We start from the raw sequence: 17,159 nt of genomic DNA on the forward strand, positions 1-17,159 counted from the left end.
GCGTGGAGCCCCAGATCAAGGGAGATTATCATTGGTCTTGTATGTCTTCCATTTCCTAATAATTGCTCCCACAGTTGATTTCTTCAAACCAAGCTGCTTACCTATTGCAGATTCAGTCTTCCCAGCCTGGTGCAGGTCTACAATTTAGTTTCTGGTGTCCTTTGACAGCTCTTTGGTCTTGGCCATAGTGGAGTTTTGAATGTGACTGTTTGAGGTTGTGGACAGGTGTCTTTTATACTGATAACAAGTTCAAACAGGTGCCATTAATACAGGTAACGAGTGGAGGACAGAGGAGCCTCTTAAAGAAGAAGTTACAGGTCTGTGAGAGCCAGAAATCTTGCTTGTTGGTAGGTGACCAAATACTTATTTTCCACCATAATTTGCAAATAAATTCATAAAAAATCCTACAATGTGATTTTCTGGATTTTTTTCTCTCAATCTGTCTGTCATAGTTGACGTGTACCTATGATGAAAATTACAGGCCTCTCTCATCTTTTTAAGTGGGAGAACTTGCACAATTGGTGGCTGACTAAATACTTTTTTCCCCCACTGTATCAGCACTCTGAGATTCTTTGTGAATAGGGGCCCAGATCTAGAATGTGAAGAAGTATAAAAGTGTATGTGAATCAGGGGAACAATAAGGGTTGCTCACCATTGATCCGTTCAGCTGGATGACTGGTACTGTACAGTCCAGATTTGGCTTAGGGGAGTTAGACAAGTTCCATATATGGGAGTTATAGGGATGCTCACTGCTTCATAGTGGACTATAGTGGATACTAAGGGTGGCGATAAAGTGGACATAATGTTGTCATGTAGACTCACCTGGATGAATGGTGGGTTACAGTTTAAATCTGTCACTCACACGCACGCACGCACACACAAACACATTTTCCTCTCAGCGCTGGAGTCAGTGGCTCTCCTAGGCTGCAGTGAGTAATTAGCATCTCTCACACGCGCTTAAGTTTGGTTAAAACTCGCTTTACAGTGAGCAGTAGTGGCTAGGTCGCCATCTGTCACCTGCTGTTGCCACCATCAGATGAGACCCAGCCGCAAGGAGGTGGAAGGGTAGAGAGACAGAGATAGAGAGGGAAAGCAGGAGAGAAAAGAAGAGCAGTGGAAGAAAGGGAAGGATTTTTTTTTTTTTTATAGGTTTATGGAGAAAAAGCGGAGGGGGAAAAGAGAGAGGAAATAGGGAGGGGGGAGAGGCAGAGAGGGAAAGATAACAAGATGAAAGAGGGAGAGAACATTGTGTTTTACAGCTGGTTCTGCTCATTCAGAGTGCCCTGGAAATGTGACCCAAAGCAAAATACAGCATATTTTTGCTAAAAATACATTATGGTGATTTATGATTTATGCTCATGAAAAAAGGCTCATGACATATACAGTACATTGTCATTTATCACGTGCAACTATCACAGTCGTTGTGAATTACTGCATCTATGGTGTGTGTGTGTGTACGTGTTTGCTTGTGTCGTGTGTGCATTTTTGTGAAACTGCACCAGCTGTAGTTGCAGAATGATAATGTTGTGGAATATCTAAATATGTCCCAAAGTATTCTTGTTCCAGGCCTACAATACTTTGAACAGCACAATGAAGAGGTTACTATCTATCTATTCATTTGTGGTACATTGAAGTAATGTACCACAGCTGGTGAGCCGGTAATTGTTTAGTGTGCCTGCACATTTGGATCAATAGAGAATGTGTGTTTGTGCGTACATGCTTGTGTGTGTCTACTGTAGGAGAGAGGCGAAGAGGCAGAAAGAGAATGGAGAGACTGACAACAGAGGAGAAGTGAGAAACAGGGAGCCGATGAATTCGAGCCTCAAATCTTCAGAGACTTCAGAAATGTTCAAGGCACTAACAAGCCTGTGGTACCTTCCCAGCATTTAGGCAAAATTAGCACCAAAAGGGTCCCTGCTCGACAAATTAGCACACAAAATGTCTAGCACATTTACCGTGTCTCTGCAAGTTAGAAAAAATACTGTAGAGAGAGCCTGGCAAATTAACATGCGGTAGACACAACCTGGCAAATTAGCACGTCTGATGTAAGCAGCTTCTAGCAAATGTAATGTGATCAATGGCTTGCCTTTTACACCTGGGTTCTGGGTGAAGCTGTGGTGTTCCTCAGGGGGATGTGCCTTGGGACCATTTAAGTTCATGAAATGCTTTAATTGATGACTTGGCTGTCGAAGCTGATTAATGTCCTCTGTTGCACTGTTGTCTTGCATTGAAGGCAGTCTGTGTGTCACATGCCTGGGTCCAGTGTGTCTACCATTCTACTGAGAGTAAAACTGTTTACCCTTCTTTGGGTTTGTACGAAGCAGGTTTCAGATTGCTGAATTAGTCACAGCTTCCTTGGATTCTAATACGGCTTGCTGTCAGGTTCGGTTAAAGTCACGCTGTGTGTGTGTGCGTGTGTGTGTGCGCACTCTACCTTGCATAGTGGTGACAGGTGCCACTCCACTTTTGACAGGGATTGGCAGGACTGTTTCACTGGAAGACAGCAAACCATTTGAGACTGACTATATAATAACACAGTTCTCTTACTGCACTGTACATTTTCAAGTACAATAGTCTGACTTCTATACAAAAATCATGTGGAGTGACTTCCTTTCAGTCCCTGCATATGCACCTTAAACATGATCACTCAGCAGGCTCTAATGAGCAGTTAAATAACGGTCATGTAATCAAACGTTCTCTGAGGATTTCCTTAGAGGGTTAGGATGGGCGCTTGGCTCGGTGCATGAAGAACACCTGAAGAGGGTTAGGACGGCCCCTTGGCTCAGTGCATGAAGAACACCCTTAGAGGGTTAGGACGGGTCCTTGGCTCAGTGCATGAAGAACACCCTTAGAGGGTTAGGACGGGCCCTTGGCTCAGTGCATGAAGAACACCCTTAGAGGGTTAGGACGGGCCCTTGGCTCAGTGCATGAAGAACACCCTTAGAGGGATAGGACGGGCCCTTGGCTCAGTGCATGAAGAACACCCTTAGTGGGTTAGGACGGGCCCTTGGCTCAGTGCATGAAGAACACCCTTAGAGGGATAGGACGGGCCCTTGGCTCAGTGCATGAAGAACACCCTTAGAGGGATAGGACGGGCCCTTGGCTCAGTGCATGAAGAACACCCTTAGAGGGTTAGGACGGGCCCTTGGCTCGCTCATCGCCGGAAGGTCAAGCCAGCACTAGGGAGCAGTAGATTAATGACCGCGGGCACTGCTGTGAGACAAAGCGTCATGCATCATGTCCCGTTGGCTGCCAAACATGTCAGGGAGCGCTCCCAATGGGAATATACGTGATATTTACGGATTGTTTCCATCAACAACAGCCATTCCTCGTCTGGCCCATCAGCTCAAGGAGAAAAATGTAGGAGACTTGGAGCGATAGCCGAGTGACTGGGTGTACCTGTGCCACCTGCCTACCAACCCTAGTTGTTGCCATGGCGCTCAACGAACGGCTGTCTCACATCTGCACCAGTTCCCCATTAGTCTCTGAGACAGACCATCCATCCATGCCACTCGGAACGGCCCTCCTTCAGCCAATGAGCTTTGGAGACTCCCACATGGCTGATATCTCCACACCATGGTCGTAGAAACAGAGGCAATCGCCTTGCCAACCTCTCTGACCCCATCTCTCCCATCCTCCTTCTCACAACACAAGCTTATCCTTGAGTGGATCCAGCTAATTGTATTCTCTTTCATATGAGGATAATTAACCATTCATTTACATTTACATTTTAGTCATTTAGCAGACGCTCTTATCCAGAGCGACTTACAGTTAGTGAGTGCATACATTTTCATACTTACATTGCAGCTATTCAGTCCTTATAAGACCTTAATGTAATGTATATTAAGGGGACAAAAATAAATCTATGTTGTGTTGTTTAGTTTTACTTGCTCATTAAATTGGATTTGTGGGTTTGAAACTGAAGTACATTTTTCTATTCAATCTTTTCCACTTTAATTTGTATTTCACACCAGTTCTGTCTGTGCTGTTTGAATCAAACACCATTCCATGAAACATTGATACACAGTTGGATAGATATGGCTACTAATTCTAGGAACTGCCTGGATTAGAAATGGTGCTCTATCAAAGTCCTTTCATGGAAGTAGATTCCTTAAATAAATGAAATCCATGACCAAATAAGAATAATGCTAATTCATTTATGCATCCTTAGGTTCTCCTATGGGGACAGCCAAATAACCCTTTTAGGTTCTAGATAATACCTTTTTTTCTAAGAGTGTACTTGTTTCCCCCTCGACGGGGCTTCTGATCTATCTTGCTCTGTATTATAACGCCCTCTCTAAGTCTCTGTTGAAGAGACTGTATACATAGCTTTTCCCCTCTATGCATAGCTTTTCCCCTGGCATAAAAGTGGAACTATAGTACAGTACAGGAAGCACTCATTTTGGGACTCACTGAGCAGGGGCATATCATGGTGTTGTAACTCTATGCAGGACTCTGTTCTCGTTAGTTACTGTAGCTTTCTGAGATTGCCTCTCTCAGTGATGCAATAGCTTGCCGTCTGGTGTGTAGGTTAAGAATTTGTAAATTAAGCATGCATACTGTGATGTTCAATCCACAGACAAATTGTGCATGGTGATGACAATTATCGATGAAGCCTAGCTGGTAGGGTCTGTTTCTTTCACACTATCTTCAAATCAAATCAAATTTTATTGGCCACATGCGCCGAATACAAAAGGTGCAGACATTACAGTGAAATGCTTACTTACAGCCCTTAACCAACAGTGCATTTATTTTAAATAAAAAAGTAAAATAAAACAACAACCAAAAAGTGTTGAGAAAAATAAACTAACAGTAGGGAGGCTATATATACAGGGGGGTACCGGTGCAGAGTCAATGTGCGGGGGCACCGACTAGTTGAGGTAGTTGAAGTAATATGTACATGTGTGTAGAGTTAAAGTGACTATGCATAAATAATTAACAGAGTAGCAGCAGCGTAAAAAGATGGGGGGGGGGGGGGGTGGGGGGGGGGGGGGGGGGGGCAGTGCAGATAGTCTGGGTAGCCATGATTAGCTGTTCAGGAGTCTTATGGCTTGGGGGTAGAAACTGTTGAGAAGTATTTTGGACCTAGACTTGGCACTCCGGTACCGCTTACCGTGGTCCTCTGTAGCTCAGCTGGTAGAGCACGGCGCTTGTAACGCCAAGGTAGTGGGTTCGATCCCCGGGACCACCCATACACAAAAAAATAATGTATGCACGCATGACTGTATGTCGCTTTGGATAAAAGCGTCTGCTAAATGGTATATTATTATTATTATTATTACCATGCGGTAGCAGAGAGAACAGTCTATGACTAGGGTGGCTGGAGTCTTTGACAATTTTGAAGGCCTTCCTCTGACACCGCCTGGTATAGAGGTCCTGGATGGCAGGAAGCTTGGCCCCAGTGATGTACTGGGCCGTACGCACTACCCTCTGTAGTGCCTTGCGGTCGTAGGAAAGCAGTTGCCATACCAGGCGGTGATGCAACCAGTCAGGATGCTCTCGATGGTGCAGCTGTAGAATTTTTTGAGGATCTGAGGACCCATGCCAAATCTTTTCAGTCCCCTGAGGGGGAATAGGTTTTGTCGTGCCCTCTTCACGACTGTCTTGGTTTGTTTGGACCATGATAGTTCGTTGGTGATGTGGACACCAAGGAGCTTGAAGCTCTCAACCTGTTCCACAACAGCCCCGTCGATGAGAATGGGGGCGTGCTCAGTCCTCTTTTTTTTCCTGTAGTCCACAATCATCTCCTTTGTATTGGTCACGTTGAGGGAGAGGTTGTTATCCTGGCACCACACGGCCAGGTCTCTGACCTCCTTCCTACCTCCTTCCGTCTCGTCGTTGTCGGTGATCAGGCCTACCACTGTTGTGTCGTCGGCAAACTTAATGATGGTGTTGGAGTCGTGCTTGGCCATGCAGTCATGGGTGAACAGGGAGTACAGGAGGGGACTGAGCACGCACCCCTGAGGGGCCCCCGTGTTGAGGATCAGTGTGGCAGATGTGTGTTTACCTACCCTTACCACCTGGGGGCGGCCCGTCCAGGATCCAGTTGCAGAGGGAGGTGTTTAGTCCCAGGATCCTTAGCTTAGTGATGAGCTTTGAGGGCACTATGGTGTTGAATGCTGAGATGTAGTCAATGAATAGCATTCTCACGTATGTGTTCCTCTTGTCCAGGTGGGAAAGGGCAGTGTGGAGTGCAATAGAGATTGCATCATCTGTGGATCTGTTGGGGCGGTATGCAAATTGGAGTGGGTCTAGGGTTTCTGGGATAATGGTGTTGATGTGAGCCATGACCAGCCTTTCAAAGCACTTCATGGCTACAGACGTCAGTGCTACGGGTCGGTAGTCATTTAGGCAAGTTATCTTAGTGTCCTTGGGCACGGGGACTATGGTGGTCTGCTTGAAACATGTTGGTATTACAGACTCAGTCAGGGACATGTTGAAAATGTCAGTGAAGACACTTGCCAGTTGGTCAGCACATGCTCGGAGTACACGTCCTGGTAATCCGTCTGGCCCTGCGGCCTTGTGAATAGTGACCTGCTTAAAAGTCTTACTCACATCGGCTACGGAGAGTGTGTTCACATAGTCATCCGGAACAGCTGGTGCTCTCATGCATGCTTCAGTTTTGCTTGCCTCGAAGTGAGCATAGAAGTGGTTTAGCTTGTCTGGAAGTCTTGTGTCACTGGGCAGCTCGTGGCTGTGCTTCCCTTTGTAGTCTGTAATAGTTTTCAAGCCCTGCCACATCCGACGAGCGTCAGAGCCGGTGTAGTACGATTCAATCTTAGTCCTGTATTGACTCTTTGCCTGTTTGATGGTTCGTCGGAGGGCAAAGCAGGATTCCCGCTCCTTGAAAGCGGCAGCTCTACCCTTTAGCTCAGTGCGGATGTTTCCTGTAATCCATGGCTTCTGGTTGGGGTATGTACGTACGGTCACTGTGGGGACGACATCATCGATGCACTTATTGATGAAGCCAGTGACTGATGTGGTGTACTCCTCAATGCAATCTGAAGAATCCCGGAACATGTTCCAGTCTGTGCTAGCAAAACAGTCCTGTAGCTTAGAATCTGCGCCATCTGACCACTTTTTTATTAACCGAGTCACTGGTGCTTCCTGCTTTAGTTTTTGCTGATAAGCAGGAATCAGGAGGATGGAGTTATGGTCAGATTTGCCAAATGGAGGGCGAGGGAGAGCTTTGTATGCGTCTCTGTGTGTGGAGTAAAGGTGGTCTAGAGTTTTTTTTCCTCTGGTTGCACATTTAACATGCTGGTAGAAATTAGGTAGAACGGATTTAAGTTTCCCTGCGTTAAAGTCCCCGGCCACTAGGAGCGCTGCCTCTGGATGAGCGTTTTCCTGTTGACTTATGGCCTTATACAGCTCATTCAGTGCAATCTTAATGCCAGCATTTGTTTGTGGTGGTAAATAGACTGCTATGAAAAATATAGATGAAAACTCTCTTGGTAAATAGTGTTGTCTACAGCTTATCATAAGATACTCTACCTCAGGCGAGCAAAACCTTGAGACTTCCTTAGTATTTGATTTTGTGCACCAGCTGTTGTTTACAAATATACACAGACCGCCACCCCTTGTCTTACAAGAGTCAGCCGTTCTATCCTGCCGATGTAGCGTATAGCCCGCAAACTCCTGAGTGGCGCAGTGGTCTAAGGCACTGCATCGCAGTGCTAACTGTGCCACTAGAGATCCTGGTTCGAATCCAGGCTCTGTCGCAGCCGGCCGCGACCGGGAGACTCATGGGCGGCGCACAATTGGCCCAGCGTCGTCCAGGGTAGGGGAGGGAATGGCCGGCAGGGATGTAGCTCAGTTGATAGAGCATGGCGTTTGCAACGCCAGGGTTGTGGGTTCGATTCCCACGGGGGGCCAGTATAAAAAAAAAATATGTATTCACTAACTGTAAGTCGCTCTGGATAAGAGCGTCTGCTAAATGACTAAAATGTAAATGTAGCTGTATGTTGTCCATGTCGTCGTTCAGCCACGACTCTGTGAAACATAAGATATAAAAAAATGTTATGTCCCATTGGTAGGATAACCGTAATCTTAGGTCATCCAATTTATTCTCAAATGATTGAAGATTGGCTAATAGGATTGATGGGAGAGGCAGTGTACTCGCTCGCCGTCGAATCCTTACAAGGCACCCCGACCTACGTCCATGATATCTCTGTCTCTTCCTCATGCGAATGACGGGGATTTGGGCCTTGTCGGGTGTCTGTAGGATATCCTTCGCGGCCGCCTCGTTGAAGAAAAAATCTTCGTCCAATACGAGGTGAGTAATCGCTGTCCTGATATCCAGAAGCTCTTTTTGGTTATACGATGGCAGAAACATTATGTACAAAATAAATTACAAATAACGCGGAAAACACACATAATAGTACAATTGGTTAGAGGGCTGTAAAACGGCAGCCATCTTCTCCGGCGCCATCTAAATATGTAAGTATTCTTCTCTCAGTCACTGCTTTCGCACCTGCCACTGCTCGGATGTCTTCTCTTTGTTCCCCCTCTCCCTCTATCTGTCCTCCTCACTCCTTCTCTTCCCATCTTCGTATGCTCTCTTCCTTTGGTCTCTCACTCTATCTCTCCTCACACTTTCTCTCCTTCTCTCTCTCCTCCTCACTTATTTTCTTCCTATTTCCCTTTGAAGAGGGTCTGGGACAGTGGGCTCTGGTCCTTTTTCCTTTGCTCTCTCCCTCTCTCGTTCTTCCTCTCACTCCCTCTCTCTTTTTTCTCTGTCTCTGCCTCTCTCTCTTCCTCTCTCCTCTGCTATAATTTAATCAATAAACAGGCTTTAATGCTCAGTGAAACTCTTTCAGCTTGGATCACGGCAAACTCTCAGCTCGCCCAGGAAACAAAGCTATAGGGAGGCAACTTTGGACTCCTGAACTCTGGAATGACGTGTCTGAAAATATTTATTTGAGTTTCATTCATCCTCTCCCTTTAGTCATTCAATTTAAAGTCTCGGGTCAGATTTAGTCAAAGTCCATGCTCAGTGGTGTGCCATTACTTTGTTGAATGGTGGACTTTGAATTTTGAGGGGAGTTTACATGAAAGTCTTTGCTTGATGGTACTGTCATCTAATACTTGTATGTTATTGGGATTATTAGGAGGTCTATGGATTATTTATTGAGGTATTTGGATGTTAAACTACTACTACATAATAACTTTATCTCATTTTTAGGGTCCATTCAATACTATACACTAGTTGCTGTCAATTCGGTTCATGATTCTGAACAGCGTGAAAGCGAAGCATCTGGAGAGGATTTTCCAATCATGGAGACTGTAAATAATTCAAAAGTTGAAAGGGGTTTAGTTCACTACTGAGAGAGAGACCTCTGATCGCCATGGTAACTGCACTTCACTGAGAGGTCTGGATGGTGTGGGTGGAAGGATCCTTGGGCTGTTTGTGGTAGTGCTAAGACCGTTAACGGTCCACGGTCTACACACTGAACCTCCCTGATAAGTTGTCTGTACTGGAAGGGAGAGAGAGGGAGTCATGACCCCTTAACTCACCTCCCGTCCCCACTAATCGTTGTTAATTACACAGACCAGTAAGTGAAGGCAAATGCAGCTCTCCTCAGTTGACAGTCCAAAACACCATAATAAAGCTAGCTCTCTCTCCACTGCTCATATCAATTAACGCATGTCGATTATGACACTGTTGTTTAATAGGAAAGGACATGAAGGGAACTGAGTAAATAATCATTACAATGTCCTGGGAAAGAATATACACAGCTATAATAGCCTTCGCTATATCGATCATCTGCCCACACTTCAATGTCACGTGTTGTGTTAGAGGAAAATCCATTGTAATTATGGGATGAGGAAATTGAAATTGAACCTTGTTGTACTTTCACCTGTTATCTTTTCCTTCAGGAGGAATATTTGAATCCATTGAAAGCGGCCCGTCAGGAGCAGAGGAACTCGCCTTTAAATTTGCCTTGAACACAATCAACAGGAACCGCACCCTGCTGCCCAACACCACACTCACATATGACATCCAGAGAATAAACATCTTCGACAGCTTCGAGGCCTCCAGAAAAGGTGAGTGGATGAGGAGGATAGGAAGCAGACATCGGGTGTGTTCATTAGTGCACACCGTAGCAAAACGTTTTGCATCGGGAAACAATTAGCAAAGAAAGCAAGCCTTTCTTATTGGACAAGTTCAGGTTAGTCCTTTCCTGTTATAGCCATTTGCTTCTGTTTGGTTGCTAGTGAATACACCCCTGGGATAAAATACATTCTGAGTGGTTGTTTGAGCCTGCCTGGAGTGCCAGATGGGCGGGGTTTGCATTCTTGGGACTATTCCACAGCTATAATGCACCTATCAAAATCCAGGTCTGAGAGAGAGAGAGGGAGAGAGAGAGAGAGAGAGAGAGAGAGAGAGAGAGTTTATTTTACTGTTTTTTCAACAGAACATTGTACAAATGGCAGCCACATGCTAAATTGTGAGTACAATTGATTGTACTGAAATACAATAAACAACAGATATAGGCAAAAATGATGTTGATTGTCATCTGTTCAGCAGACAAACCATGGCTGGGATGGAGCTGCAATGGAAATGCTCAGTCCTGCAGTGGATCAGTTCCAGTTTAGTTGAGGAGCAGGTCGGGTGTAAGAACACAGATGATCATTGGGGTGGGAGCATATGGCGGTAGGGATCAAAGTTGTGATAGGAAGACTTCACATGAAATATGATAGATTGAGTAAGGCTCCTTTGTTATTAATGAATTATTATTAATCTGCCATTACAAAAGGGTATCATGAATAATTGCAAGATGGTGGTCTAGATTCTACAGGTTGCAATAGTAAGACAGCTACATCTGTTATTAGCATTGCTAATTCTGAGTATCTCTGGGATTAGTTATTTATTTATGTTTTTTGTTTGTTTGTGGGAGATTATGACAAAAATAATGGTGGCTGTTTTTTTGCAGGTGTGAAATGTGGGAATATACATTTATTGAGAATGACTCTGATTAGCTGTTAAGAATATTTAGCTGATGCTGCCTACAAACTGATTGCATCTGATGTGCTCAATTAAGTTATATACAAGAAATGTGTTTATAGTATTTGATTTGACATTTTGAAATAAATAAGTGACAAATAGCAAAAAAAAGTATCAAGTCCAGGCTGAGATCTTATATTATAGTAAGCGTTATAGTCTAGTTAGGTAAATCAAGATGCTATGTACTTACTCCTACTAGCATTGTTGGGGAAGCTACTCTGAAAACATAGTTTACAAAGCTACCAATTACTTTGCACTGGAAGAAGTTAAGCTACACTAAAACTACCCTTAAGAAAAATATAATTTACTTGAATTAAGTTCAACTACCAACAAGCTACTGCAAAATATATTTAAATTACTAGTTGAACTACATGTAGTTCACTACTCCCCAAAACTGCCTACTTGTATCCATGAGACTCAATGCAAAGTGTGACTGACATTCCTCTTGATTCAATGACATCCCTCTTGATCTAATGAGGGAGAGACTAGGGTCTTTCTTGATCAGTATTCCCATGGTGCATTGCATGCAGTAGAGCTGAGAGGAGCCGAAGGCTTCCACCTAAACACAAATCTAACAAACACCTCTCTCTGCCTCCTACCCCCCAGCCTGTGACCAGCTGTCCTTGGGGGTGGCGGCCATCTTTGGCCCCTCCCACAGCTCGTCAGCCAACGCAGTCCAGTCCATTTGTAATGCCCTGGGGGTGCCCCACATCCAGGCCAAGTGGAAGCACCAGGTGTCGGACAACAGGGACTCGTACTACGTCAGCCTCTACCCGGACTTCCAGTCCCTCAGCCGGGCCATCCTGGACCTGGTCCACTTCTTCAAATGGAGGACGGTCACTGTGGTCTATGATGACAGCACAGGTACAGGTACAGATATCTTGGATGATTGATGATGATGATGAAGATGATGATCAAAAGGTGAAAGACATAAACAAATATTTGAGATTAAACTAAAAAAACTGCTACTCAAACATAAACACACCGTTTTATAGGGGTGGTAGGTAGCCGAGAGGTTAGTAGCTTGGACGTTGCCGGTTTGAGTCTTGGGCTGGGCAATAAAAGTGGGAGATTAATTGTCATGCACTTGAGCAAGGCACTAATACCCTGCATAAGTCCAGGGGTGCTGCGGCTTAAATGTGCTCCTCCCAAAATGTGTTTAGGTGCAGAAGAGTAGAACTGTTCTATTCTTTCCCTCAAGAGTTTAGCATTGAATGTCTGGCCATGAAATCTTTAGCCCCTCAAAGTCCTCCAGGTGTACTCCACGTCAAAACTGGAGCCCTCTATATGAGTGAGCAGCCCTGAAAAACCACATTACCCAGAATGACCCTCTCCCCGAGTCTCCTCAGATTAATGCCATGCAGAATGAACGTGAGAGCTGACAGCAGCCATGAATAAAAGACAGACTCGTCCTTTGAGGGTCCTCGTCCACTGCTGTATCCGTCTGCCGGATCGCCTGCTGTGATATGCATTTTTAAAAGCAGAGTAATATTTTACACTGTTGAGTACTGTTATATATATGTATGTCTCTTATTTTACGATCCTTTGGAAGGACAAGGTTGTCCACTTCATGGAACGTAATTGGATTAAATATGTTGAACATACTTGTTTGTTACAAATACATGGGTTGCATGGTGAGTCTATTGTTGAATATGTCCAATTGTGGTGGCTTCTTCAGTTGAAGTTCTGTATTTTTGGCACATTTTACACCTCTTTTTACTACATTGGTGTCATGAGGTGTCTTACCCTGAATCACAAATCGATCCCTAGCTCATACTGTCCTTTCAGAGAGCAAGATTAAGCTACTACACCTATTAAATCTGGTTCGATCTACACAAGTGCATAGGGGCTAGAGGTTGATTAGGGATTCAGTCTTACCTTTTACAATCAACTGGTAGAGGATAGATCAACCATCAGGATTTATTATTCGGTGTTAATTGAAATGAATGGCTCAGTGATAGGGTGACCATGTCTCTGTCACATCCATTTACTTTGTGGAGAGCCGCCACTGTAGCATGGTGACAGTGTATTAACCTTGGCTAAGGTCACAGTGAATGGTCCAACTCACCGTCCGCTGCAATGAGTCATCTCATTTGCCACTGTTCCACTCCTCCTCATTGGATGTGTCAATATTTACACAATATTCTCTATGTAGTGCACTACTTTTGGACTGGTCAAAAGTAGTGCGCTCTAAAGGGAATAGGGTGCCATTTGGGATGCATCCATTTATCATCACCCTCACCTCCATAACACTGCCCACTGGCATGAATTGATTCCCCCAAAAAGGACTCTAGGGATGGTGTTAGAGATTATTTAAGGGTAGGGTCACTCGAAACCAGGTAAGCCTGATGATAGTTTCCTCCTCGGGGGAGCGTTTTTAGGTTAACATACCACCTCACAGTGACAGAGTTGGGGTGAGAGAGCCTGGGTGATGTCAACCACACACACACACACACACACACACACACACACACACACACACACACACACACGGTCTGTAATCACACAGCTTCATGCTCCAGGACGTTCACCCCTGATTGGAGCCTATCTGACATCTGGCGGAAAGAACTATCAGAGGGGATAAAATAAAATATTCACACACAGCCTTCTGAGGATCGGGAAGGGAAAGTCAGAAGGCATTATCCAGAGCCCCACAAACATCGGCCCTGACAGTCTATCCCATATGCTGAACGATTTTCCGCTTACGCCTCCCAAGTGTCTGTACGGACCAAAACAGAGAAGGGAGAGATGCCCTGGAGTAGGGATCTTCTGGGATTACCTGAGGCGAAGATCCCAGATTTTGGAATACCTATCTCCCTCACAAAAAACTGCAGTATTTCCTTCCAACACAAGATAACACATTCCTTATTCTTATTTCACAGCAATCCCTATTGAAACTCCCGAGGGAGAATCAGCCCCCACTCACAGTAAGACCATTCAATTGCCCACACAGCACTTCGTTCCAACAAAAAGGTCTGAGCAGTCCTAAAGTGCTTCTTCAAAACCCCTTTCTTCTCTCTCCCAGACTCCCTCCCCATTTTTACACCCATGACAAGTAATCATTTCTACCATCAATCCAGCCCTACTTCATCCCAAGGCTCAGAAGTCCTCTGTGGAGAGGAGAAACTCATTGTAATCTCATCAGTGTCTCTCTGAGAGGTTTCTAGCTGAGTGCGGGTGGGGAAATGAAAGGTGCAGATTGTTGCTCAATATGAGGCGGTGTTAAGGTTATATGGGGCCTCCCTAGGGGGGAGTAGTCAGGCAAACAGAGGCTCAAATCAGAACAGTACCTTGGGAGAGAGAAAGTGAGAATGGATTGACTGTGGCTTCCAACACTAACAGATTTAAGTAATTCCACGCTAGAATAGGGAGTAGTGTGTGAACTGGCATTTTTAAGGTGCTTCTTCGATGAAGCTGGACTCTACTGGAGTAAAGTGCTTTTTGGTGTATGAGAAAAATATGTGTTGAGTTGGTGCAGAGCTCTGTTGGCAGTTCTTCAATACTGTATCATGGGTGGTATTCTGATTTGCCTCAAAATACAATTGTGCAAGTCAACCATTGACACCATTGAATGATTTGCCAGTGATTAGAAGAGTCAGAATACCGCCCTATGTGTATGTTTGCCAAGTGTGAGTGGGAGAATCAAATCAACTATGGAATAGAGAGCCATGTATTTGGGCTGTTTTATTTTAAAGATTTGCATTTGAACTGTACGCCTTTTCCAATGGCACTTATATTAATTTCAAGTTCATACTTATTTTTCAAATTCCTGTCACTCTTGGATAAATTGTCCATTTCTGGTCTCCAGGTCTTATTCGGTTGCAGGAGCTGATCAAGGCCCCCTCCCGATTCAACATTCGTTTGAAGATCCGACAGTTGCCGACGGAGACCAAGGACGCCAAGCCACTTCTGAAAGAGATGAAGAAAGCAAAGGAGTTCCATGTGATCTTTGACTGCGGCCACGTAATGGCCGCCTGGATCCTGAAACAGGTCAGTGTCTGTCTTAGGTCTTTCTCAGAACCATTTTGAAACCAGAGACGGGTTGGACTTTGTCAGATTTCTTGGATGGGAGATTTATTTATATGAATTAGCTCCAGAATGATCCCTCATTGAATAGCTCAAACTTATGGTTTCAGGTCCAGTACCTACAGTTTGGTCATTCAATTCCTTTTTATCTGAATCAGACTCATTTGGATATCTAATTTTACTTGTTTATCTCCTTTTTTAGAATATTACAGTTCCATTACTGTGTTTCCATAATGGATGCTCTATGCCAAAATACAGTTTTAATTAGCAACTCTGCCTCTGCTCGCAGGCATGTTTGAGACATTACGATTCATCTCTGTCACATTGTTAATGAGAAGTGCTCATATCCATTGCCAAAACACACGTTTTCGGGCAGAGTATATTACATTGTATTGTGTCAAGTGTTCAGTTTGCAAATTATATCCAGCATTCCTACCAACATTGCCTCAATGTGAAACATCCGCTAGAAAATGTGTGCTGAATCATGGCATTTTTTAAATATATATATATATATTTTTTTTTTTTCACCTTTATTTAACCAGGTAAGCCAGATGAGAACAAGTTCTCATTTACAACTGCGACCTGGCCAAGATAAAGCAAAGCAGTGCGATAAAAACAACAACAACACAAAGTTACATATGGAAAGAAACAAAACGTACAGTCAATAACACAATAGAAAATCTATATACAGTGTGTGCAAATGTAGTAAATTATGGAGGTAAGGCAATAAATAGGCCATAGTGCAAAATAATTACAATTTAGTATTAACACTGGAGTGATAGATGTGCAGAAGATGATGTGCAAATAGAGATATTGGGGTGCAAATGAGCAAAATAAATAACAATATGGGGATGAGGTAGTTGGGTGGGCTAATTACAGATGGGCTGTGTACAGGTGCAGTGATCGGTAAGCTGCTCTGACAACTGATGCTTAAAGTTAGTGGGGGAGATAAGAGTCTCCAGCTTCAGAGATTTTTGCAGTTCGTTCCAGTCATTGGCAGCAGAGAACTGGAAGGAATGGCGGCCAAAGGAGGTCTTGGCTTTGGGGATGACCAGTGAGACATACCTGCTGGAGTGCATACTGCATAGTGTTGCTATGGTGACCAATGAGCTAAGATAAGGTGGGGATTTGCCTAGCAGTGATTTATAGATGACCTGGAGCCAGTGGGTTTGACGACATTGAAAGATTTCAATGATTATCTGCACTGTGTGTCTGCACTGTTCATAGGAAATTCACCAGATGTGTTTAGCATATTGTCTCACTATGCTGTATATTTGTTTAGGTACTTTGACCATAGTCAGTATTGTGGTTTTCCCACAGGCTCTAGCCATGGGAATGATGACGGAGTACTACCACTACATCTTCACCACGCTGGTAGGTTCACCAGCACCTTACAGTTACTGTATATAATGAGTGTTCTTGCTGATCACATGGAAGTTGCAGATGCTGTCCTAATATGGACACCGTAGAGGTCACATCATAATATTCTTTACTTTGCCACCTAAATACTTGGTCCTGGTGGCAGTGCATCTACAAATGTGCTATTGAAGTTACTGTTTATACATGTCAAAAACATTTATAGACAAAACACTTTAAAGACCAAGGGTTGAAAAGGATTATAGCTGTCAAAGTATCAGTCTAAACTATTTCGTCGATAGCCTTTTGTTTACTCTCTAAACAATGTTTAGCCATTCTCTACCCACCTCCAATCTGTTGTCCAAAAACCTCTAAAAGCTTTTATCACGGAAAACTAAAGCCACTCGATATGCTCGTCTATTCTGACTCATTGCGGCGATCGAAGTTCTCCAAAGTTCCTTTGATCCATCCACCACAAAGAGTCCTGCTGTTCTCACTGGATGAAAAGCCTGTCTTTCCTGGATGGAGAGAGAGAACGAGAGACTTAGAGCTTAGATAATAGCTTAACAGTATGAGGCTATTACCGTTTTGGTACGTTATGCTGGGCCTGTTGTCCTATTTGGATCATTATGGTTAAGGTTAGGACAAGGGTAGAGAAAGGCTGAACTTAAATCTGTTGTTATGGGCAAACAGTAAATGGAGCCGCGATTATAGGACTGTTTCAGAGGCATGCTGTTACTTGTTAGTCTGGGCTCCTGCCTGTTCCAAC

At 44.2% G+C, this 17,159-nt stretch overlaps 1 protein-coding gene across 2 annotated transcripts in view; it reads left to right on the forward strand.

Annotated features, from left to right (window-relative positions):
* LOC311106845 (glutamate receptor ionotropic, kainate 2-like) overlaps window positions 1-17,159 on the forward strand; it is a gene marked incomplete at both ends in the record, with an annotated part of 181,172 nt that overhangs the window by 21,366 nt on the left and 142,647 nt on the right. The window contains 4 exons of one of the 2 annotated variants that reach the window (XM_084149215.1): window positions 9,880-10,047; window positions 11,615-11,878; window positions 14,817-14,998; window positions 16,355-16,408. In XM_084149215.1, coding sequence (XP_084005341.1) covers window positions 9,880-10,047; window positions 11,615-11,878; window positions 14,817-14,998; window positions 16,355-16,408 — 668 coding nt within the window. The remainder of the gene's footprint in view (window positions 1-9,879; window positions 10,048-11,614; window positions 11,879-14,816; window positions 14,999-16,354; window positions 16,409-17,159) is intronic. The other variant, XM_084149216.1, reaches the window with a different exon arrangement.

This window comes from Coregonus lavaretus, assembly GCF_964263955.1.
Source record: "Coregonus lavaretus genome assembly, chromosome: 31".
In the NCBI taxonomy this organism is placed as follows: domain Eukaryota; kingdom Metazoa; phylum Chordata; class Actinopteri; order Salmoniformes; family Salmonidae; genus Coregonus; species Coregonus lavaretus.